The 27,424-nt window shown below is 37.3% G+C and overlaps 1 protein-coding gene across 1 annotated transcript in view; it reads right to left on the bottom strand.

Moving 5' to 3' along the window:
- The window catches only part of ctnna2 (catenin (cadherin-associated protein), alpha 2), a 509,795-nt gene that overhangs the window by 104,332 nt on the left and 378,039 nt on the right, over positions 1 to 27,424 (bottom strand). Inside the window, exon 8 of the mRNA XM_073841829.1 lies at positions 3,236 to 3,316. Coding sequence (XP_073697930.1) covers positions 3,236 to 3,316 — 81 coding nt within the window. The remainder of the gene's footprint in view (positions 1 to 3,235; positions 3,317 to 27,424) is intronic.

Genomic DNA, 27,424 nt, shown 5'->3' with positions numbered 1-27,424 from the left:
ACGTAACCACAATACATGTGTCAGGGAAAGTTTACAGCTTTCCAAATATTGGTCCAGCGAAGCGGGTGACAGAGGATGCGGGAATGTGGCGGTCGTGGGGTTCGGCGAGGGGGGAAGGAGCAGAGAGGAGCTAGCAGAAACGAGGGAGGTGATGTACGACTGCTGAGTCTGAAAATGTGGCCGTCAAATTTACAGTCTTGGTGAAGGGGGTGGGAGTGGGAAGATTTTAAAAGATGTTTTCCAATTATAAAAAATTGTACAAACCGGGTGGAGGGTAAACGGTGAATGTTCATGTGCTCCAGCTATGTGTGTGCGTGTATGTACCGCTTCTTAACCTCTGTGCCGGCTGATTTATACACCCACTAACACACTCCTGAACTCCAAGAGTGTAATTAAAGCAGGCCGCTCAAAACGAACATCCATTCCACGTTAGTTGCTCTCTCTGTGGATTTACTGTGATGTGGGGTGAAGAGGGTCTTCTCTCAGTGGGGGCAAGCCAAGGAGGTCTACAATACCTGGAGAAGGCTATCTGTTAACAATAATATTCTGGCTCAGGACCACCCAAAAGTGTGGGATTTTTTTAGCCATGTGACTAAGGTTGTGTTCACACTTGTAGTTTGGTTTGTTTGGTTCATTTGGTCTGGACCAAAAAGGATCTGCTTAACGTTTACACTGGCATTTTTGACAGCGAACTTAAAGATACCAAACCTAAAGGCATAGTGATACATTCACAGCTTGATTGGTCCAGTTGAATGACTTATATTTTGTGAGAGAACTTACCAAAACAAACAAACAAAAGGACAAGGTACGTTCGATTTAAAGCGGTCTGCTCAGCGCCGCTTTAAGTCCAATACTTTTAATGCCGTCTGCTGGACTAAGCGTCTTCTTAGCAGTCTCGTTCCGCTTGTTTGGTGTGCACCAGGGTTCGGATGGCAGCGTTTACTCTTACTCAAATGAACCACACTAATAGAGCAATCACACCAGAGTTTGTTTTAATCAAACCAAACATGACCATACCAAGTGTGAACACACCCTAAGTGCATTTTCAGACCTGTAGATTGTTTGCTTTGTTCCGAATCAGGGACGTACATTGTTACAGTCTTGCATTTTCTTCTTGGTTTGGTTCACTTTTGCAATGCAACATTTCAAAGCATACCAAAATGATTGTGCAAGTCTCATATGAGTACAACCACTCACTGGTAAGAGTGCACCTGTTTATATTTCAGGATTCTGCTCATAGCATCATTCTCATAATGCACCTGTTTCAGAAAAGAGCAATTACGAACAGATTGGTTCATTCGTCTGTTGGGTCGATTATTTTATCACCATAACCGAACCGCTCCAGAGTGTATTTTCAATTAGGCAGAGACCAGCTTGTTCAGACGATCTTGGAGCAATTGTTTTGGTGTGGATCCAAACAAGATTGTTGTGTTCATACATGTCTACACAAACAAAACTATGGGTCAAAATGCACTAGGTTCTGAAACAAACTCTCCAAATGAGCCAGGTCTGAAAATATTCCAATGACATTGCTGATTTGCAGATGGCATCACAACAATGCACACAGTCTTAAACCTTTCACTAGTGTGAGTATTAACATTAATAAGAGCAGACAGGAAAAATTCTAAGCCAATTTTAAGAGTCTTGTAAGAATCAGGCCCTGGTAAAAGATCTACTACAACAGAATTGTGCAAAAAATGTTATTTTGCCAAAATACAAAACACGTTTTGAATGGCTGAACACAACAATCTTCCAGAGCATGTGAAGAAATCTTACAAATGAGAGGGTGACTATGGTGATTGTATGCTCTCTGACAGCTGACATCTTGATGTTCAGAGCGTAGGGCCAATTTTTCCTTACCTGAATGTGTTATATGGTGAGTTTATGAAAGGAATAGTTCACCTAAAATGAAAATTCTGTCACCATTTACTCGACCTTGTGCTATTCCAAACCTAGAATTTGACTTTCTTTCTTTTGAGGAACACAAAAGATGATTTTTTTTTTTGTTGGTAAACAATATCCTACCTGTTCTGTTCCATATAATGAAAGTTGTAAATGGGTGCTATCAAACTTCAGAATGACAAATGGCACCATAAAAGTGTCATAAAAGTATACAAAGTCTTTAAAAGTTACACAACAACATTGTGTGAGGAACAGAGTAAAATTTATGAGGCCATTTATCGAAAATCTTGCCCTAACTGCCCTAATGTTTCTCTTAACCAGTGAAATATTTATCTAGCTTTGTTCTTTAAACTTAGAAGCAGACAGAATATTTCATTTTCTTCTTGATGTAAATGTCAGGTAACAGTATCACATAATAGCATAGTACAGTGTTTATTCTTTATTAAGTTTACAGCAAAAACTCCCCTGAAGGGAATGTCAGTCTGATAGGAATGCCCTTATGTCTAATGCCTCGCAGCTTTATTTCTAGGCTCTGTTTTTAGTTCATATCGGTGCTGACCGATCTGACACTTTGTTCCATTGTCATGGTGATGGAGAGAGAAAATGCATCAAAAGAGCTTTTAAGCTGTGCTGATTGCCGAAGTCAAGAGCGTGGACCTCAGCTTCTTGAGCTAGAGACATACTGGTGTTTGATGCTCTTATGCACAAAAATCAGCTGTTCAGAAATTGTGTTATTTAAGCCGTTAAACTGTTCTCAAAAGACTTATCTTTTTGAACACCCAGTAACAATACAACAGTTCAGTGGTGTGCATTACAGTTACCTTTTTAGCATTTTGTTTGTATATTTTTATGTGAAGGTTTAATCCATCCGCAGACTCAAAAGAAGCATATTTATGTTTCCTTGCGCAAGTATTAATACCTGATGCATCAACCTTCAGAAAAGACGATTCAGTAAACCAGAGGTTCTTAAAGTGCGGTGCTATTGTAAAGGGACTTAAATGGCAGAGCAGAAGAGCTCCAGTGAAAAATGACTTAAATGTCAGTCTCTTCCTCACACAAAGCTATCATAATATAGTGCACAAGTCGTATATACAACTTTTATGTTACTTTTATGTGCTTTTTGCTGCTTGACAGTTACAATCACCATCCTCTCATCCCTTATTTATGTCCTTTTTGTGTTCTATATAACTGTTTCATGACAAAAAACAAAACATATACACACACACACAGATTTTGAATGATACAAGGTAATATGTAACTTTCTTTCCGTGTAGTGGTCAGTCTTTTTATGTTCTTATTTTCTAGGAAGACAGCCGACAGAGAACTGACTCACCTGTCTGCGAAGATCACGGGTCTTCTTGGTCATTTTGTCAATAGCTGAATTTAGCGGGTCTCCTTTTTCTTTTCTTCCGGTCTGCAATAAAAGAGGAGAGAGGTGGTTGAAATCTGGCTTTAGTCGTGTCCTGCAAGCTCACAATCGAATAACATGAAAGAGTAACAAACAAATCAAGAGAGAAAGCTTAAGTTAAAAGTGCTGTTGCTGTTGCCTTGAGTGGGGTTTGGTGAAGGTTTTTAAGAACCTCTTGAAACTTGAGGCCTTTAAAGTGCCTCTAAATGTAGACACAGCAGGGATGGAATAAAGCAAGAGCTGCATAAAGCAACAATGGAGTGTAGACACAACCAACGATAAAAAAGACAGAGCACTAAAGAGCACAGAAACAGATTTTGCGGACAGACTGACATGAAGGAATCTTCTGTGCTACATTTTTGCACAAAAACAGCTGGCCACAGGCAGGCCCTAAAACGTCAGGGATTAAACCTTTATAGCAATATAAAAGCCACATTGCAGGGTGCCGAGAACTCCATCTGATGAAGCTGAAAGGACACCGTAGCCTGAAGCAATTTGAAAATTGCACACAACTCTGAATGCTGCACAACTTGCATCTTCCTTCTTTTACCAATACTCTATAATGAATTGAAGCTGAACATAAAACAAACTCCAGCTTGGAGTTCTACAGATGTGAGAGTCTATAATTGAGATGGTGTTCTATTATATTCCTAGTATGATTCAGTTCCGGTTTTTGTATCTCCAAACCTTTCATTTAATCATCTGGCAGTTTTACTTCAGAAGGAAAATGAGCACATTTGTGCAGGGTCACGCTTTCTGAATCATCAATTCACAGGTGCTGAATAACAATACGAACTCTCCTGATGACACACTTGATGTGAGGTACAATATGTTTATGACAAGCAGTTAGCTTGATTTAGAGACGGAAGCAAAGATGAAAGACAATCACACACACGGTACAAAAAAAATATATACACTGACTAATCTCTAATGATTGTCTGGCTTTACAGAACTTACTGAAGTAAAGGCACAAAAATTCCTTTACTTATTATTTTATCAATCTGCCTGAAAACGTACAGGGTCGATATTCAATAAGCACTAGTTCAGAAAGAACTAATGACTGAATTTATCTTAAATCTATCAGGTTAGTGGAATAAAATCAATGAAAAAAAAAAATAGTTTGAGACACTTAATACCAAGTAAACAAGCAGAATTGGGTCATTATATAGAAATGTCTATTTTTTCCAGAAATATTACACTTGAAAAACACATTAGGGTTACAATTTTCTAGCATTTAAAATACAATAATGTATTCATAACTATCAAATATATTATATAAATGCTGAATACATATTTTAAAATATATAATGAAAGTAGTGGTCCCCTGGTGTTGTGTCACTAGTGTTACGTTTAACAAAAATCTTTTATTTTAAAATAAAAATCACACTGATGACGATCTTCCTTCGTACTATTTTCTGAAGATCTATGAAGAAAGGCCCATTATAAGTCCACTGGCTCTTTTTAGTTATCAGAAATGTTCTTATTTATCTCATGATTTCATATGAAGCTTTTTAGTTACTTTATTGTTAGGGAATTGTAAAAAAATAAATATAAAATAATACAAATAGATTAAACTACTTGATTTAGTGAGTATACCATGATTGACAACATGTGGTTTGATATCTTGCAGCAGCCATTTTGTAAAAATGAAAATTGCCACTGAAGTTAATTTCCATACGTGTTACTTTCCAACACCAGTGAAGATCTAGTACAACAATCTTCATCACAAGGTCTATAGACATTTTCAACGTTTTATGTACAAAAAAAATCCCTTTCAGATAAGCCTAGACCTTAGTGGCCACATAAAAGGTCACTGTTGGTCAGACTATCTCTTGCTGTTTAAATACGCTTTTTTAAAGCCAAAATAAGCTGCAGTGTGGACTAGACTTGATGCCGTGAGGGAAAAGTCTGGCTACGCGCGACTAGTTTAGGAGTGTCATGCACCATATAATCTGAATGCCCCTGTTTGCTTCCTGTCTGATTGTTCCAGTGGCTGTTGCCCTCAAAAATGGATTCTCTTTCCCCTGTCAGAGTGAGCTGGTGAAATGTGCTCGGGTTGAAATGAGGACGGTTCCTCTTGTTAGCGAGTAATTAAAGATTTTGCAGCGGTGGCGGCCGTCTCCCCTAGGTCCGATCTGCCAGACAGCTCACAGCTGGCTCCTGTATGTTAGTGGCAGAGGAAACTCTCACCGTAGATGACAACACACATCCCATCTCTCTCTCTTTCTCTTTCTCTCTCAGCAGCAGGACTGCAGGCTATGGCTCGGTACAAACACAAACAGTATCCTATTAAATATGGACAGCAGGACTGAAACAGCTAAATGCCTGCAAGAATTTGCTAGAAAATGATACAGTGGTTGTACGAGAACAAGATGATGGTGCAATGCAGGGACGTTTAAGAGGCCATTTGCAATCTATTTGAAGTATTTTACTGGGAACACTGTCTCTAAATAATTTAAAGAATTGCTTAGAATTTAACTTTTGGAATAGCTAGTGGATAGCTTTTTCAAATGAAAATGCAGGTTAGAAAAAAATTCAATTATGATTAGAATAAATAAGACTTACCCTAAAGGTAATGTATGAAACTAACCATATGCATAACTGAACTAATAATGAAATGAATCATCTCATCAAAGAAAAAACTAAACCATGACAACATTGCATAAACATGCAGAATGTCACTTTTTTAACAATGGTGAAAGGTCAGAATCAGTTTGAATGAAGACTATTTTAGCTACATAATGATCCACGTGCAAAGGTTTTTGGCCAAGCGTGAACTGATATTCAAAGCAGACTGTTAATTAGGCTATCCGCTTTCATTTGGAAGATGACCCTCAGAGTAAGTACTGAGTACTGAAGCCTTCGTAACCTTTACCAGAGCCACCATTTCAAATAGTATCCATAAAAGCAGCCTTTTTTGGCACCATGGAGCGCAATTAGGAGGCCAAGGACTAACTTTCAGCAAAGAATTACAGAGAGAGAGAGAGAGAGAGAGAGAAAGACAGCCATGGACATATCTGAAATCAAGCTCTTCGGACACATTGCAGCATGGAGTTCTTTTAACTTAGAGCAGGGTCCTAAATCAGTCCTGTCTGAAACTCACAAATGTCCAACAAACATCAGTTTCGAACCAGGCCACTCACACATCTACTGCAGAAAAATCAATATATGAAGCGAACAGCTTCACAAACCAGCCACTGCTTTAAGACAAGTCAACTATGTTTTTAATGCCTCTGATTAAATTGTGTGTTCTAATACTTTGATTATTATGTATGTGAAAAGATCATGCCGATACAGTGCTTTGAAAGAGAAGAAAGACAGAAAGTGAGAGTGAAAGTTTCATCATGAATATCTGATTCAAAAATCGTGTTGAATTAATTAACAAATTAATTACCTTTTCCATCACTGCACCAGAATGAAATCTTTCATCGGTGCTGACTAAAGGCGAGGCATCTGACCAGAGAATTGCAAATCAGAGGCAACAGTTGAAACAGCAGAAACAGTTGTATTCAGCCTGAGTGTTATGAGATTGCTCAAAATTAATGACCATGTTGCCAAGCAACCGTCCTCCAGTTCCGCCTAGATGTTATTAATACACAGGCAGTGCAAGCTGGCTCACGTTAAATTGGCTAGTTCAATCAATATTCTTAAACTGGATGAAGAGGCAAGCAAATCTCCATGGAATTCAAAATCAGCAAACCCAAGAGAACAAGACACTATCTAAAGACATTTCCCTTTGTTCCACTAGTGCGCCATGACAGGGCAATCATCTCTAAGGGACTCTAACACAAGGGTGCCTCACAAATACGCCCTTCAGAATTGTTAAAAAAGAAAAAAAGAAAGCTTTTGAAATGTTGACTGGATTTGCAACAGATGGTACAACATTCATAATCAGGAAAATGGCAGGTGTTGCATAGTTACAAGAGAAAGTTCTCCTAGAGTATGAATTTGGTAGCTATATAAAGGTAGGTATATATAATGTAAATAAAAAGAATAGAATGTAACCTAAATATCGGAGAAAATACAGTGTCTTGCAAAAGTATTCATACCCCTTCATTTTTTTCTCGTTTTGTTGTTAAAAATTTATTAGAAATAAAAAACTGAAATGATTCTATTGCCTAAGTATTCATACCCTTTTCTGGGACACTTCAAATTTATCTCAGGAGCATTCATATCGTTTGTAGATGTTACGACGCTTCAAATTGAGTTAACATGTGGTAAATTCATTTGAATTAGTATGGTTTGGAAAAGCACACATATTTCACAGCCAAAAGAACTGCCTGTAGAGCTCAGAGACAGGATTGCATCCAAGCTTCCATTATCCATAATGGAAGAAGTCTGGAACAACTAGAACTCTTTCTAGAGATGGCCTCCTGGCTAAACTTGCGACCAAGAAGCTGATGGCTATTCTAGTTGAGCTCCATGATCTTATATGCAGATGGGAGAAACTTACAGAAGGACAAACATCACTGCAACTCTCCAACAATCCAGTCTTCATGGCAGTATGACCAAAGTCAATTCTCTCCTCAGTAAGAACACATTAAAACCTACTTGGAATTTGCAAGCAACCTGAAAAACTCTCAGATTGTGAGAAACAAAATTCTCTAGTCTGATGAACCTCGATTACAAGCATCATGTTGGAAGGAAAGCAGGCACTGCTATTCACCTGCACAGCAGCATCCCAACAGTAAAGTGTGGTGGTAGCAGCCTCATGCTGTGGGGCTGTTTTTCAGTGGCAGCGACTGAGGAACTCATCAGAGTATAAGGAAAGATCAACACCGCAAAAATATAGAAATAGCCTTAATGAAAACCTAGTCCAGAGACAACTCTGTGAATGTCCTTGAGTGACCCAGCCACTGCCTGTGCTTGAACCCAATCAAACATTCCTGGAGAAACCTGAAAATGTCTGCCAAACACCATTCAAACTGACACCGCTTGAGAGGTGAAGAGGTGAGGAGAGGAATGGCAAATAATTGGCAAATGCAGATGTGCAAAACTTGTCGCATAATACTAAAAAGATTTGAGGCTGTAAAGGTCCTTTAACTAAGTACCGTATTATGGGTATAAATACTTACGCAATGCACTTATTTTATTTTATTTTTTTAATTTGAATACATTTGCAAAGTTGTCAAAAACCAGTTTTTTCCTTTGTTGTTGTGGTGTATGGAGTGTAGACTGATGTGGGTAAAAAATATTTAAAGCAGTTTAAGATAAGGGAAACAAAAATAACTTTCACCAGGTAATGTAAGCACATTTTTTAAAAGTTGTGTTTAAGTTACTGTTTCACTTCTGTGAATTTTAATTCAGTGTATTCCTGTGTACTAATCAGATTTCAATTCACCATCCTCTAGGGTGTGGACAACTCGATTCAAATTCCAGTTTTAACAATCCAAATTGTGTCCGAGGTAAAGCAAAACAAAAACTGTTACAGAAAATCTTGGAATTTGCGTCTTTCAGCTGAAATCTAAAGGAAACAGCAGTACCCAGAGGCAACTCAACAGACTTCCTTTCTTTGAAGTATGTTTCTTATGGAAATGATGACATAGACAGGTACAAGGGACAAAAAAATTTTTCAGAATTGTTTCCAAGTTTTCACAAGAATTCTCACTCCTATGCTTCCTGTCAGAGTTTGAGATCTACACGAGGAGCTCCAAATGAAGTTTCCAACTCCACTTTGATCAATTTTCAGCAGTGAGGGTGAATTTAATGCACTTGCACCTAGAGCTAATGTAGATACAAACATTAGCTTTACATAAGTAGTAGTATTATTTAATGTTAAGACACACAACTGTGTCTGAAGCTTGTACGCAGGAGTATTATGATTATTTGTTGGCTAATTTGTTGGATAAAACTGTTCCAAAACAGGTTATAGCTGCAAAAAGCTTATTACCATGATGTGTTTAAGAGTGCAATGGTTTAACAATAACAATTTGTCCATTTTAAATTACATTCATCTACTACGGCTTTAAATTAAAATGTACTACATCTAGCATAATATATAAGAGGCTCCAAACATCTGAGACCACTAGAATGACTGCATTTTGCATTTTATCATGTAATTAACAATTTATTTATTTTTATAAGCAACACGTTTTGTCATTTCATATGCATTCGTAACTCTCTAGTTATAAACAGTATTATTTCACATTAAGCTGAGAAACTGCTTCAATCGAGAGCAGGAGACAAAAACGCCCTAGAAGAATGCTTTAAAGACCATTTTCCACACTGAACGCAGCTACCAACCCCACACTACTTAAATGCCAATTTAAATAGTATTACAGACCATATTGCAATGGTCTTCTGGGAGACTGAGAACACTGAGGAACAATGGACAGATATGAAGGAGACAAAGTGACCCCTACTTGAGGGAATAAACTGATATAGTCAATAACAATCACAATAAAGCAGTGCTTCCCAAGCTTTTTTGTGTTACTGTATGTACCCCATAAGGCCCAAGTGGCCATTTATTCACTGCAAACCAAGGCACATACACTATGTATTGTATATATAATATCAATGCACACACACATCCTGGTCATGAACAAGCAAGTGACATCTTGCAACACAGCAGGAGTCACATATAGTCAAAGTCAAACTTGATGATCATGCTGACGCACAGGGGACTCACTGTGAACATATACATATACTCTTCACAAAACTCTCAAAACATTTTACTGGATGGAGGACAGCCAGAAAGAATGAAGACAGAATTTTCACTAGTTGTCTCAGACGTTTGAACGCTGCTGTATATTGGTTTGTACAAGTATTCTCCCCATATACGCCTCTTACACTGTATCTACATTTGAGAATGATATGGAGAGGAAGCTGAGACTACAGCATCAGATCACAGCTGACAGAAACCCACTTTCAAAAGCCATCAACGTCATGATGCTTGAAATAAAATTCAATTTCATGCTACTGAATATTTTTCGCTCTCAATCTTTGATATTTGAATATATTTAGATCCTACAGTACGTAGACTACTCAAAAATCAATTTAAATGATTCAGTTTTATCAATTTCTAATAGTTAAAAAATAAGGTAGCTTCTATTCAGAATGGAAAAAGATAAGTATATTCATATTCAATTCAGTCAGATGAATTTAAATAAGTTCTAAATGTGTTATTGGTTTTCCTTCTTAAAATTTAAAGGAAAGAGCTAACAAGCATGGATCCAATCTAACTCGTGCCTGGCCAATCCCAAGGCATCCCATAGGGAAGTGCAATTCATACCTTGTAGATACACAAATCACAGTTGGACTCCTGTGAAGGATACCTTGGAACGACTGCTAATATAAACATAGCAGAGGAACAGCCAACTGGACCTCTTCCAACTCATTATTTCATTCCCATGCCAGCATCATTTGTATTAATTAAATAAATGACTACCAATTAGCTACTTAACTACGCGACTTCACTAGAAGCCTGGTGGATGGGAATATATGACTTTAACCTACTGCTAGTATAGCAGTAATGTTCAAATTTGATGTGTCAGCGTATTTAATAGCTTGCTTTATTAACATATGCAATTCAGTACAAATCTTTTTAGAAATTCACTCCAAAAATGAAAATATAATCTTATAGATTGGATTCATTCAAATTTTTTACTCACCATCATGTCATTTCAAACACAAGAGAGGATATTTTGATAAAGGTGCACATACAATGTTGTTTTGGACCCCACTGACTTTTATTGTGTTTGGACACAATGCTTCTGAAACATTCAAAATATCGTCTTTTGTGTTTTGCAGAAGAAAACATCTCATCAGCTTAGGAACACCATCAGGGTGAGTAAGTGATGACAGGATTTTCATATTTGGGTGGACCATGCCTCTTATTAGATTTGTTTAAACGTACATTTCAGGATTGAATTTCAGATTCAAATTTCTGTTCACTTTGATGTGGTGCCAGAAGAGAGTGTTAGATGCAGGCTGCTTACGTCTGCAGAGCCCAGCCCAAGATGCTGCAGCATCGTTACTCAACCCCCTATTGCTTTCAGAGCCAAATGCTAATGTGTCATTTACCTATCACTAGGAGGGAAGGTTTAGCTGGGCCCCAGACCCAAGTAAAGCCACCTGCTTCTTTAAAACCCATGCAGTGGAGGTGTAATTAAAAATTAACAATTCCAATTTATGTTAGACTATGTTAGGTTGAAAGCTGACCTGGTGTCTAACCAACTGTCAAAAGTATTTTTATTAGCAACAACCATACTCTCTTTGCATAGTTTTAGCCTGAGAATGTATTTGTACATGTTAAGATCAACAAATAAACAGCCCTTGGGCCACATGTTAATTGGACAAGAGCATTGTGCACCTGATGGAAAGCAAACGCGCATGAGAATACTGGCATGCAAGGTTGTAGCATTTAACTAGTATGGTTTCTTATTACAGAGAGCACTTCAATTAGACCTTCTGGGCTGCTGGTGGCCAATGAGCTCTGCAGCTGACATCTGAACCTTAGAAAACTCATGGAATCAAATCAAAGGTTAGCTTTCACTCCATGTCTATCAGCCTTAAACTTTTTAAACTTTGCGGTATGTAGTTTCCAAGACACACATTAATGTTTGTCTAGAGAAATACTCTGTAGAATACCATAAGAGATCACGGTTTTCAAAGGCTGTGACGTGACCTTAAAGCTTCAACCCCAATTTCTTTTTCAACGGCAAACACAAAATCAAATAGCAAGCTGTTTTTGTTGCTGATCGGACTTATCTGAATGAACAAAATTCTGAATGTAATGCAATGAGTATCTAACTGGCCATTCCATATGCTGTCTCTGAGAGCACCTCGACAATGCAAAACGTTTCTTACTCAAAAATGCACTAACTTTTTGTTTCTTCTAATCAAACTTGTACATCATGTAAGTCTTATGAGATAAAATACAATTCCAAGTTGTACAGTAGGTAGTCAACCAAAATGCCTGCAGCAGCGGCGAATACAAATCAGTCAGATGTGAAACTTGTTCGCAAAAAAATGGTGCAAAAAATTCGCAAAGGGACGGTTGTCACCGTGTCAACATGTGACATTTTTACTTGTAAATGAAGATAAAAGATAATAAAATAAATTACTAGTTTAAAAACAATAACATTGTAGCATTATAACATTAAATATCGACTAATTATTCTAAATGCTTAAGGTTTCACAGCAATCACATATTGGGGACAAAAAATTAGAGTGTGTGAGTTGTCCTGGTATTCGGGGACATATTTTGGGACCCCATAAGGAAAATATCTTTTAGATCATCAGAATGTTTATTTTTTTTTATTAATTAACATTAAATGGAAATGAATAAGGTTTTTGAAAATTTAAAACAAATGACAAAAAAGAACCACTGAATTGATTGATCCAGGTCACTAATCAAATCAAATTTGAGAGTTGATCATGTGACCCCATTTGTACAAGATTTTCATGCTTTTTATTGTTTTTTTTTTCTTTCTAATTCCTAATTAATTTTTCTGAAGTCTCTTTTCTTTTCTGTTTTAATTGTTCTAGACTCTGTTTTAACGGTTAAAAAATTATAAAGCATGTCTAATTAAATTTTAAGGCCCTACAAAATGTCAAATTAAGGTTTATTTTTTTACCAAAATCTGTGTTTTCTATTAATTTTCTGGATATTGTTTTAATGGATTCATTAAATTGTAATAACCAAAAGCATGTCTAATTGATTTTTATAAATAATTAACGCATGACTATTTTATTTATTTATTTTTTCCATAAATACTGTGCTGTATATTTACAGTTTTCTAATAAATATGCCCTACAAAAATGATGTTTCAACTAACAGTTTTATTATTAGTAGTAGTACTATCATTACATTAAGTAATATATTTTGGTCACAATTTCTTCAAGTTAAACTGAACCTTTATTTAGATGGGTTGCTGTGAAGACCTTTAAGTTTGTCTGTTACTATATGACATGACGATAGTTTTTCTCAAAAGAAACAGAAAAATTCTTATGAAGTGAGATCAGTTCTAGAGATTATGTTCATGTTTTCATGTACTCATCTATTGAGGTGTCAGAGGTTAAAAACACGCACTTTAGTATGTGTGTAGTAAATAAAACGGCATGTCTGTGCCATTCATTCACACACAAACATGCAAAAATGCAGGAAACCTATTTAAATAGTATTTCTGTGGTGTAATGTTCACAGAGACTAGTCTATTTCGCATTTGATTTAAGTGTTGTGACCTCATTTTGATTTATTCATCCCAAAATGTGCAAATTCTGTGACATTCCGCATTTTTATGACTGGATTCCATGATTCTGTCCATGCTTTCAAATCATAAGTTCTAGTTCCATTTCTTTTAGAACACAGAAACATCCTGATTTGTGTTGATACGACTACAGCAGTTTCTATTTCTTCTTCTTTTTCGTCTTACTGTCAGATGAATGTGCTTCTTTTTTAATGTGAGATACAATCGTTGGCCAACATCAATACTCTGATGGCATGTATTATAGCACAGGCCATCTGATTCATCCACTCAAACACCAAAAATAAAAGCCAAATGCTAAGAGGGAAGAGAGTGCAAGACAGACAGAGGGAGAATGAGAGAGAGAGAGAGAGAGAGAGAGAGAGAGAGAGAGAGAGAGAGATTTGTTAAGTTTACTCTACATAATAGGAAGTCAGATCATAATTAAGATCCGTTCAGCTGCAGAGCTGTAATTCACAGGAAGTGCTGCTTTGATGGGACCGTGTTAAGCATTGCCGTGAGGTGCAGAATAGTGAGAATATTGTGATTACAAGATTGAGAACAGAATTGAGGGAGGTGACGATAGTTTCACCCTTCTGCGTCGAAAAGCATAGCTGTCACAGACCGGCTGTTTCGGGAGGCAAAGCACAACTCCATTGTCTTGTGTGTTTTATCAGATGTAATCACTGATTTCATAAGAGAGAGTCGCCCAGCGAGTGAGTTGAAGTCCTGCGAAGAAAAGATGATTTTAATAAGGGTATTTAGGTGTAATTATACACCAGCTCAGAGTTGATGAGGGGGAGTGGGTAAGGGACAACTGCGCAGAGTGTGTGTGGGTTTGTAAGACAAATCGCACCATGAATTCTTCCCATCATCACTCCAGCTGAAGAGAGACGAGTTATCCTTTCTTCAAGACAGTTAAACTCTTGGCTCCGTTTGAGTGAGATGCAGTTTTAACTAAATCTGTAATCACTACATGATGGCTAAATGTCAGTCACTACATATGCTGATTTAGAAATCAGTAAGTTCTGGAAAATCTTTGTTAAGTGAGTGCAAATTTTCTAAATTATGCAATTTCATGACTTCTTATTTTATTAGCAGCTTTTGCATACGGTACTGTTTAGAGTGGGTAATTACACAGTGTGAAATTGGATTTAAAAAATACAATAAAATATATATTTTATACATTTAATTTAATTTGATTTTAGACTGTAATAACATTTCACAATATTATTGTTTTATTTTTATTTTTATTTTTAGAAAAAAAAAAGTTTGTTAGAATAGGACCATATTTGGGTGAGATACAACTTTTTAGAAATCTGGAATCTGAGAAAAAAAATATATATATTGAGAAAATTGCCTTTGATCAAAAATTAAGTTTTTATATATTTACGGTAGGAAATTTACAGAATATATTAACAGAACATGATCTTTACTTAATATCCTAATGATTTTTTGCCATTAAAGAAAAAAAACATAACTTTAACCTATACAATGTATTGTTGGCTATTGCTACAAATGTACATGTGCTACTTATGACTGGTTTTGTGGTCCAGGGTCACATTTATACAGTATAATGCACTTATTTAAAGTTTTGCGGTCATGTTTAAACAAATGCTTTAGAGTCAGCAGCATACGTCCGACAAATAAAGTTTACCAGAAATAGATCACCGCCTTCATAATACATCAAATAAACAAGAGCGTCGTTCCACTATGACTGTACAAGAAATACAAGAGGACAGCGTACCTGGAAAATACATTTACAACTGTCCTTTTGAGCCCAAGTCTCCCGAGCATCGAGGAGTTTGCAAAACAAATTAAATGTGACTGGTTGATGGATGTGTTCATTTTTGATGGTCCCCTGAAAAGACAGGAGACTTACCGGGGATCATAATGTGGTGTAATGCAGACGTTTAAAAATAGACATGGCTTGATGCATGGAGGCGGGGAGGGGCCGCGCTACGAGATCTGAGGCCGGAGAAAAGGAGGAGGAGAAGGAAGAGTTATTAGGCCAACACAAAACTGATTGTCTATTCCTGCTGCAGAGCGGAGCACATAGCAGCCATGCAGTCTGAGGAAGCATGAACTGAATGGCAAGTGGGTGCTTAGGAAAGTGAGAGAGAGAGAAAGAAAGTGAGGGAGGTCAATGAGAATGAGTGTACGGGGAAACAAAGACCTACACTAATGAATGAGAAAGGTTAAGAGGGATGAGAAATAAGTAGTCTGGGAAAGCTGCTCTGTTTGGAGGTTGTGGTGGAGGGCCTGAAAATAACTATTTGTCAGAAACAACCGGAGACTATTTTTGGCACACAGGCTCGATGAACCAGGTCAGCGACACGAGCAACTCATTGAGAGAAACAAGGAAACAATTCCTCTTTTCTCGCTGTCAATAACACACTTCAGCAATATTCCCATACTGTCTGCCCTAGTGTGCTAGCCTGGAAAAAATCCAGACCCTAATCTATTAAGATTAAGGGTCTGGCATCGAGCAATGAAAAGAGCCTAACTCGAGGGGCGGCACCAAGCATGCATTTGAAACTCTCACTGCACGCAATTGGATAACGCCATGACCAATCACAACAATATACCCCATATGCTTAGCTACCAGCGGAGCTAACTGATAGATTAAACTCTTGCCTTATCCAGTCGGCAAAACAGCAAAAATGTCCTTCTTGCAAAGGAACGATTCGAGCGCGGTTTTCTGTTCCTCTTTTATATTAAAAGCCAAGTCTAACTCGTTCTCTGTAACGGCCAAATCCATTTCAAACAACTGGTGTTAATCTGTTTACTGAATGATTCCGGACGTTGCAGCGATGTCGTCATCAGCTTAGCTCGCCTCTGGCCTGCCTACATCAGATACACCAATTTGATTGGTTCCCAGAACTGCTTATGTAATGCAGTAACGTGCATCATTGCTCGATGCCAGAGTGTCTTGCAGAGACAATTTAAATTATGCTCTCGCGAGACCTCTGGATTTCCAGGGTAGTAGTGTGCAGGATTAGGATTAATGTGTCACAATTATATGTTAAACACTAGGGATGGGTTGCGATTTTCGAATATTCGATTAGTTGATTTAATCACCGAATATCGAATAGGTTGTGCGATTATTAAATTCCCCAAGTGTTCGGTGATGATGCGCCAGAGGGTGGCGTCGCCAATAACGCACTTCAAAGCTGTCTAGGACAACAGAAGAACAAGATTTCTAATTCTAATAAAATGAATGAGAATGAAGTGCAGTGCAAAGTCTGCTGTGCGAGGCTTGTTTATCATAGTTGAAACACTGCAATGCAAAGGGTGTTATCTGCGGCCGGAATATGCATAAAAAAACTCTGAATGGAAACGTGAAGATGCGCGTGAATTAAAAAATGCGCATAAAATGAATGTGCACAATTAAGTAGGATAAACTTTTTGTCCGATAAGAAAAAAATGCGCATAAACTACAATAAGAAATCTTTTACAGAATAAATGCGCTTTAAAAAAGTCATGTGTGCACGATGGAATGGGATAACTTGACTAACCAGCGGACCCATCTTGTTGCACAGCATCAGAAATGTTGTTTTAGTCATTCTGAAATGCTTCCTGCTGTCACTTGCCCACCAAGGCAACAGAGCCGCTGTCGTTTTGATTATTTTATTTTTAGGAATATAAATCATTTAGTTCAGTTAGAGAACAAACAGTACAATTAAGAACTGAATGCGGCTGCTCAATGCAGTGGATCTAACAGTCGCATCTGGGGCTGGAGTCCGATTTCATTTATCACATGAGGAGTGTAAGTCGAGTGAGGTGAGAAGGCAAGATGTTGGCAAAAGATTTAGTTTTTAAACAAAGTGCAAAACTGTCTGTTTTAAAAATAATTTGACTGCTGCCGTTTATCTAAAAGGTGATTTTGGATTTTGGATTTTTTTTTAGAATTCAATTTTGTGCAAGTTATGTAACAGTTATTTTATTTTTGTTAATAAATTAATAATTCTATGTTTAATATAGACTAAATAATTTTGTCGTACTGTTTTGTTGATGTCCATTCAGTGAATTGAAGCTGAATTGACGCCAAATCGAAAGTAAAAGTAAAATGCTAATGGGCTATTTAAAGCTATTTAAAAGCAGAGAAAAGTGTGGGAACGAGGGAAAACTAACGAACTATCCCCCAACATTTCCCCTCCGGTATTATCTGTGTTGTCACACGGACACGGTGACCGGTGGGAAAATTTCCACTCAAATCCCTACTATTGTATTATCTATATGAAAATTATTGTTTTCAGTGGCTTTTTTCAATTTTCTTAGTGCTATTTAGTTTATAAGGGAATGGCGATTTTGTTCTCTCTGTCTTGTTGTGTAGAAACGATGCTTTATGCGCAATTGCCATGTTCCAGTTTTGCGCATAAATTCGCATTTTTGGATGGAAACATATTGTGAACAGATTGCGCTCCCGTCTTTATCCCGATCATGTGGACATGCTCATTTTTTAAAATAAAAACTCTATATAGGTTATTATCATATTAAAATGAATATTCATATAAATACCGTTATTCAGGGTGTTATTCAGGGTGTTCAGAATATTATAAATTTATTATATTAATATTTCAGCAATCATGCATTACAACCATTAAATGGCTTATGTTAAGACAGATTTGTTAAGACAGATTCTCGAATGAATTAAACAGTTTGTTATCATACATATTGAAAGCGTGAATGGTCTCGTGTCCTCTCTCTATGTATGGGCGTGCATGCGCGGGAGGGGTGCGATTTTCGAATAATAATCAAATAATACCCTGCGATTATCGAATAGTATTTTTGCTTAAAATGCCCATCCCTATTAAACACAATGTCAAAAGCTGCCTGGAAAAGTCAAGACTTACTGCTATAAAAATAATATTTAAATGTATTTGTAGTATACTTCATTAGGGCAGCCTTAGTGAGAGCAAACATTAAAAACAACACTAAAAACAACAACAACAACAAAAACATCTTATCAACTTAAAACTTTTGCACAGTAGCGTGTATATCTTATTATCCTATTAGAGGCATTTGTACTCTACAAAAAAAAAAAAAAAAAAAAGTATAATTTATTATTTAAATTAATTCACATGACGGGTACCTATATAGAAATGGAAACGTTCATACAAACAATAAATAAATAAATACCCAATAATTTAAAAAATGATTGCAGAAGTCAGTGAAAGTCACTACCGACAAAACATACTTTCTGTATTTAGTAGGAGTCTATGAATTGAGATTCAGCTTTCATCTTACACCCAAACTTATGCCCATACTCAGTCCTAACTCCTCTGGCTCCACTATCCGCACATTTGCACGTCTCTCATGTCTGGCAGATCCAGCAACGAGATGCTGAATGCAGCCTTGCATTTAAACACACAAGCTTGGAATGCAGAGGCCCCGACTCCGACGCCAGGACTCAAGGGGAACCATTGCATCCCTTTAAGGAACTGCTCTTAATACGGGGACATAATCCCATTTCATCAGTTCATTCTCCCCTGACGCTTCCTCTCTCATTTCATTTTTCCTTCTGAGTTATGGATCAGGGTGATGGAGTGGGAACGATGCGGCTCAGAGGAGGAATTTCCACTCGAGCCCCTGAGGCTTGCGGGAAATATCAATTCCCGCCACCGCATCAGACAAATCAGACAGGCTCCTTCTATTAGTTTACAGCTTGCGGCTCACCTTTTTTCTCCTCTCACTAACTTCATTTCTCCTCTCCTTTTTTTTCTCTCCCACAAACAAAAACACACATTGCATTCAGTCTTCTCTACTTGCTTGTGTGTGTGTATATATATATATATATATATATATATATATATATATATATATATATATATATATATATATATATACATACATACAGTCAAGCTTGAAATTATTTATACCCCTGGCAAATTCTGATTAAAGTTACTTTTATTCAACCAGCAAGTTTTTTTTTTTTTTTTTTGACCTGAAATGACACAGGCTTCTCCCAAAAGATAGCATCATTGTGGAAAAAAAATATTTCTCAGCTTTTATTTACATTTGAACAAAAAATGGCATGTCCAAAATTATTCATACACTTCTCAATAGTCAACAGAAAAGCCTTTATTGGCTATTACAGCAATCAAACGCTTCCTATAATTGCTGACAGCTTTTTGCATGTCTCTACTGGTATTTTTGCCCATTCATCTTTAGCGATGAGCTCCAACTTTTTTAGGTTGGAGGGTCTCCTTGCCATCACCCTGATCTTTAGCTCCCTCCACAGATTCTCAATTGGATTTAAGTCAGGACTGTGGCTGGGCCACTGCAAAACGTTAATATTTTGTCTGCTAACTATTTCTTCACCACTTTTGCTGTGTGTTTTGGGTCGTTGTCGTGCTGAAATGTCCACTGGTGCCCAAGGCCAAGTTTCTCTGCAGACTGCCTGATGTTGTTGTTGAGAATTTTGATGTATTGCTCCTTTTTCATGGGGCCGTTTAGGTGCCTCTCTCACTATCCTCCTGGCCAGCACAGGTGTCACTTCCGACCACGTCCTCTGAGATTTTTCACAGTGTGGAAAGTCTTGTATTTTTTAATAATACTTTGCACTCTAGCCACTGGAACTTCAAAACATTTAGATATGGTCTTATAGCCCTTTCCTGACGTGTGAGCAGCCACAATGCACAGCTGCAGGTCCTCAATGAGCTCCTTTGTCTTAGCCATGACTGTCCACAAACCAGCAGCAGAGAGTTTCTGTTTTTCACCTGTTGAGTTGATTAAAACAGCTGTTCCCAATGAATCAGGGTAATTAGAATGCTTTAGAACAGCTTGGACTATTTGGAATGGTATAGAACTTTGGAATTTCCCATAGACTGTGACAGTTTGCACAGGGTATGAATAATTTTGAACTTTTTTTGAACCACTTTTTGTTCAAATGTAAATAAAAGCTGAGAAATGTTTTTTTTTTTTTTTCACAATAATGCCTCTTGTATTGTAATCTTATTATCTTTTGGGAGAAGCCTGTGTCATTTCCAGTAAAAAAAAAAAAAAAAAAAAAAACACTTGCTGGTTGAATAAAAGTAACTTTAAGTTAGAATTTGCCAGGGGTATGATTAATTTCGGGCTTGACTGTATGTATATATATATATATATATATATATATATATATATATATATATAAATTTGCAGTGGTTAATATACAGGTAAATATTGTGTATTTACTGTATATCCCTGATTAGGATAAGAGCTTGTATTGACAATCCTGTCATTGTAATGGCATTGAATAAAAAAGAAAGTTTGAGCTTTGCTTACAGACAGAGGTACACAAAACAAACAATGTATTTACTGTTATTTTACTAGTTTCTCTCGCTGGCAAGCGAAGGTGAGAGTGCCATTACACTGCAGCTGTGGTGAGTTCATGCTCGTATCTCATGAACCTGTGTCAGCACAACGGTGTAAATCACACTTGCTTTAGTGATAGATGACACCCACCAAGACGCCAGACAGAACTGGCTTGCAGTCTGTAATGGAGCACAACACTCATACTACAGAAAGGAGGGAGGTGGAAGGAGGGTTGCTGCGTAAACAGGCTCTGTATGATATCTGATTGCCAGAAATTCAATGAACAATACAAAGCAACCTTGGATTCTTGGATCAACAGGTCTTGATTTGGGTTTTGGGTCTTGACTTCAACTCTGGTGGTGAAGGGTCTTTGGATAAATATGGAACATTAATATTCACTACAGTGAAGATCAACTGACAAATATTTTACAGAACAGGAAGGAAAGAAAGAAATGGAAAGAATGTTCTAGGTTTCAGTAGAAGTTAGACAAATATATATATATATATATATATATATATATATATATATATAATGTTTCCAAGAAAGATTGAAAAACACACCCTAGGAACCTTACTTGTTCAAAACATGGAAAACAAAGACATAATGTACAGAATGAAATAAGAAAGGACAAAAACCAAATCATCTTCTTAGCAAATGAAGAGCCATGACTTGTCTACTCTTGAAAAATTGTACAAAGCAGACGCTTTTGACACTGTTGTAATACACGTCTCATTGTTCTATACAAAACCTTGAAAATTATCACTCTTTGCTTAAGACATCTCTGAATGAAAACAAGTCCTTGTACAAAAAAAAAAAAAAAAAAAAAAAAAAAAAAAAAAAAAAAATCATATATGAGTCTTTCATATTTCATCTATATGGGAGTGAAAGTTTCTGAGGAGCTGAATATTACAGTTGAGTTGTCCCGGGGAGACTCTGAAAATGGGAATTAGACATTACAAGCATGTTTCATCCATTACGCTCAAAAGGATGTGCACTCTGCATTCTGAGGAGACTTTTATACAAGAAGAAATGGAAAGATTGTTCGAAAGTTTTTTCTGTAGATGAATGATTTTTGACTTCTTTTTTTTGTTTTACTTTTCATGTTGTCTGGAAACAGGTTAAATAATTAACCTTTGTCCAATTACTTCTACTATTTCTTGTCCACATCAAAAGGCAACATACTAAGAACTTTTTCTTAACCTTACAAGAACCACTGTGTTACTTTATTTTCTTAGAGGAAAAAAAAAAAAACATTGAAAAGTTGAATCATCTTTATCATCTCGTAAGACAGAATTTGTGATATACATTTAGGAAAAAAAATAAAAATCTGTAATAAATCAGTATCCATTAATCCAGCCTTCAGTGTCACATGATCCACAAGAAATCATTCTAATATGCTGATTTGATGTTCAGCATTTATTTGAAATAGAAACCTTTTGTAATATTATAAAGGCCTTTACTGTCACATTTGATAAATTGAATTAATCTTTGCTGAAAAAAAATATACATTTTGTTTATTTAAAACAAAGGTAGAAAATGAAGAGTTTATTTTCTTAAAGGATTACTCCACTTCCAGAATAAAAATTTCCTGATAATTTACTCACCCCCATATCATCCAAGAAATTCATGTCTTTCTTCGCTTGCAAAAAGTTTTTTTTTTTTTTAGACAAACATTCCAGGATTTTTCTCCAAATAGTGGAATTTAATGATGCTCAACGGATTGAAGGTTAAAAATGCAGTTTCAGTGCAGCTTCAAAGGGTTCTAAATGATCCCAGCCAAGAAATAAGAGTCTTATCTAGCGAAACGATAAGTACATTTTTTTAAATTAATATTTATTTATGTGCACGCTTAGTTAGGGTATGTCGAAAAAGTCCCATCTCATTTTCTCCTCCAACTTCAAAATCGTCCGGCATTGCTGTTTTACAATTTTTTTTGTAAAGGGCGTTTGACCTTCTTTGTACGTTGACTTTGTAAACACTGGGTCTATACTTCTGCAGCGATGTAGGACGATTTTGAAGTTGGAAGAGAAAATGAGATAGGAGTTTTTCGACCTACCCTAACTGTCTTGAACTGGAGTGCAAGATGAGCATTTGAGGTTAAAAAGTATATCAATTGTAATTTTTTTTCTGTTTTAGAAAATTACCAATTGTTTCGCTAGAAAAGACCCTTATTCCTTGGATCGTGTAGAGCATTTTGAAGCTGCATTGAAACTGCATTTTAACCCTCAATCTGTTGAGCACCATTGAAATCCACTATACAGTATGGAGAAAAATGCTGGAAGAAAGAAAGATATGAACATCTTGGATGACAAGTGGTGAGTAAATTATTAGGAAATTTTTACTTTGGGAGTGGAGTAATTCTTTCAAGGCCAACAAAGTCAGAAGTTCATAGATGAACAAACACCTGATATTGCAGTTACGCTGCTGCTAGACTGTCACAGGTTGTACAAAACAGGCCAAATACTGCACGCCAGAGGACTAGTCTGAGCTGGAGAGAGTCAGTGCTCACACAGGATCCAAACATGTCTCCATGGAGATGCACAAGCACCGGGATCATTTGTGTGCCAATGCAGCAGCTGGAGGAGAGGCTCACAGCAGTCAGAACTGCCATGTGTGGACAGCCTCAGAAAGACCAGCAGCCCCCGGGATCTCCACTTTCTGGACCCTTAACAACAGCTAATAGGTGATTGGCTTGAAAATGCACAGCTCATCACATGCTGCCATCTGAATGGAGCACAAACATGAGGGAAAGGCAGAAAGTCTGGAGAGTTTGAAATGACGGTCTGGCAGGATGGGCTTAATAATGAGATGGTAGAAAGGTAGGGATTTTATTAAACCATTTATACCAAGGTATATCCAACCTGATCTCATGATGAAAATGTACCTGTGGGAAGACACAAAATATGTACCGCCATGTAGGTTTTGTGATGTATTCGATGTGAAATGTCCACTGAGTGAAGTTAAAAGTGTTCGTTTTTTTTTTTCTTCTTCTCCGGAACAGATGACCATACATATGGTACGTTTTCTGTGATGTTGGTTTTGTACGTGTCACTGCTGTTCTGACTTAAAATGTCAATGTTTTTTATGGGATTCGTAACCAAGGATTCAGCATCCTTAGTGCAGTACCGTGCAGGTTGAGTTACCAAGCAAGGTTGTTATGTCCGGGTAAGCGAAACATATGGAGCTATAATCAAAGCTGTAAACTGTGTACAAAAAATATTACAAGTGCTTGCTGTTTTACCGCCTCTAGTGTTCATTTCTGTTGGAAACTGCAGTGATGTACTTGGTACAATTGGTATTTTGCATCTTGCGAAAAAGTTTGCACAGATACATTTTCGTCATGAGATCAGGTAGGGTATATCTGTGACAACTTGCTATTTACACTGGGGAAAAAAAGGTGTGGGATTTACTCAAAACATTTTTTTACTAAGCAACTGTTAATAACTAATACAGTGGGGAAAATAATTATTTTATCCCCTGCTGATTTTGTATGTTTGCCCAGTGACAAAGAAATTATCAGTCTATAATTCTAATTGTAGGTTTATTTTAATAGTGAGACACAGAATAACAACCAAAAAATCCAGATAAATGCATTTCAAAACAGTTATAAATTGATTTGCATTTTATTTGCATTTTGTATTTGATCCCCTATCAATCAGCAAGATTTCTGGCTCCCAGGTGTCTTTTAGGGAGTGCTCCTAATCTTAGCTTGTTACCTGTATAAAAAACACCTGTCCACAGAAGCAATCAATCAATCAGATTCCAAACTCTCCACCATGGCCATGACCAAAGAGCTGTCCAAAGATGTCAGGGACAAGATTGTAGACCTACACAAGACTGGAATGGCCTATGAGACCATCACCAAACAGCTTGGCGAGAAAGTGACAACAATCGGTGCGATTATTCGCAAATAAAAGAAATACAAAATAACTGTCAGTCTCCCTCGGTCTGTGGCTCCATGCAAGATCTCACCTTGTGGAGTTTCAATGACCATGAGAATGGTGAGGAATCAGCCCAGAACTACATAGGATGATCTTGTCAATGATCTCAAGGCAGCTGGGACTGTAGTCACCAAGAAAACAATTGGTAATACACTACGGCGTGAAGGACTGAAATACTGCAGTGCCCACAAGGTCCCCCACTCAAGAAAGCACATTTACAGGCCAATCTGAAGTTTGCTAATAAACATCTGAATGATTCAGAGGAGAACTGGGTGAAAGTGTTATAGTCAGATGAGACCAAAATCGAGCTCTTTGGCATCAACTCAATTATGATGCTAAGACCATCCCCACCGTCAGGTGGAAACATTATGCTTTGGGGGTGTTTTCCTGCTAAGGGGACAGGATAACTGCACCGCATCAAAGGGACGATGGACGGGGCCAAGACCATCAAATATTGGGTGAGAACCTTCCCTCAGCCAGGGCACTAAAAATTCCAGCATGACAATGACCCAAAACACATGGCCAAGGCAAAAAAGTGTCTCAAGAAAAAGCACATTAAAGTGCCATAGAATGCATTTATACAATATTTTAAATTGTTCTCTGATATCTACATAGAAGGTATATGGCATAGGAAAGGGCAACAAATCTCCAGAAATGGTTTTACAGGTCCATTTACAACCCTAGGATTTGTCCCTAGAATGAAATGCTCTGTTATTGCCTTCTTTGGAAGGTTCGTGAATATTAATGAGCTCTGCTCTGATTGGCTGTTTCACAGAGCTGCTCATCTCAATAGCTCACACATGAATAAAAATATATATTTAATTACGGAGCTCTAGCCGCTTTTAATATGCGGTTTGTTGAACCTGCCATTTTGAATGTGCGATCATTTTCCTCTCACTGTTGTGATCGCATGTGCTCTGTGTAACGCTATACTGCAGCGGGAGTGCTTACTTACCACATAAGTTCAGGTGCTTGTCAGTTATGCTCGGGATCTGTAAATCATTCACCATCATCAGGCAGTTATTTCTCTATCATTCACCATCATCAGTGCAGTCATCTCTCCGTTTATGTGGTAAGTGAAATCTTATGTACTGCAATGTAGGGGTTGCACCGATTAATCATCTAGTCGACTAGTCGACTTTAATGATCTGCCATGACGCTTTAAGCTTGACGTCGACTAGTCGCTGGTCCTATAGAGGGCGCAACAGGATAAGAAGTCTTTGAAGTCGACATTTACGCTTTGTGAAAACAGCTAAAATAATAGATAAATGCATACTCCGAAAGCGCTCCACAACACGTGTGAGTATACCATCTTGATGTTTAAAACTGAACAGGAGAATGCACGTTTTAAACAGCTTGTTGTAATTGTCGTTCTAATCTAATGCACTGCTGCGTTGTAACGCACACACATAGGCTACATACAGTAGCTCGCTCGTACATCACGTGCAGATCGTGCGCACACAATCATTCAAAAGCGCGGTGGGGAAATGAATTGTCAACACTGTTCCATGATTTCTGGCTAATATAGCTTAGAAACTAAAAAGTTCTAGCATATATTTCTAAGTAATTAAAACCCACAGCTTTATCATTAGGCTAGTAGAGAGACGCTGCCAGGTAGAATTAATTCACATACGCAATCGCTCTCTCACTAATGACTTTATATAAATGTAATCTTTACAGTGCTACTTTATCTGCTGATTTAGAACGAGCAGAAATCTGTGAGAAATATAACGACCCAAAGACAAAATAACTGATTAGTTACTGATTAGCAAAGTATTATAGGAACAATAGCCATGTAGGCAGCGCTGTGTCATAGCTGTGCACAAGGTGTTTGAGTCTCAGCTCAAGGTTTAAGTGTTTTTGTTCAATAATGACGTCATAAGCGACTAGTCGACGTCGACTCGACTTTTATCACGTAAATGTCGACTTTAAAAAATCTGAAGTAGTTCAACCCCTACTGCAATGTAACAGGCTAACGCTAGCAGTAAGCTAACTGTGTCCCTTCAGTGGCTTGCCTTATTTTACTGATGTACTGATGTTACTGATGATTGGGCTATGCAAATGTTGGAGGCGTAACTATTAAAGATCCCGGGGCTATTGCATAATAGTCGTGTTATGATGGAATTGATCTATTTTTCAGTGGTCTTCTGCAAACACTAGATTTATATAAGTAGGAGCAAATGGTGGTGTTTGAGACTCATGGTATGTCATGTCCATGTACTGAGCTGTTATTATTCAACTATGCCAAGGTAAATACAGTTTTCCATTCTATGGCAACTTTAAGGTCCTAGAGTGGTCTAACCAGTCTCCAGACCTTAATCCTATAGAAAATCTGTGGAGGGAGCTGAAGGTACGAGTTGCCAAATATTAGCCTTGGAACCTTAATGACTTGGAGAGGATCTGCAAAGAGAAGTGGGATAAAATCCCTCTTGAGATGTGTGCAAACCTGGTGGCCAACTACAATAAATGTCTGACCTCTGTGATTGCCAACAAGGGTTTTGCCACCAAGTACTAAGTCACGTTTTCCAAATACTTATTTCAGTCATTAAAATGCAAATCACTTTATAACTTTTATGAAATGCGTTTTTCTGGATTGTTTTGTTGTTATTTTATCTCCCACTGTTAAAATAAGCCTACCACTAAAATTATAGACTGATAATTTCTTTATCAGAGGGCAAATGTACAA

Source organism: Garra rufa, chromosome 6 (assembly GCF_049309525.1).
Source record: "Garra rufa chromosome 6, GarRuf1.0, whole genome shotgun sequence".
Taxonomy (NCBI): domain Eukaryota; kingdom Metazoa; phylum Chordata; class Actinopteri; order Cypriniformes; family Cyprinidae; genus Garra; species Garra rufa.
Note: the sequence above shows the minus strand (reverse complement) of the source record. Positions and strands in the feature narration are given on the sequence as shown.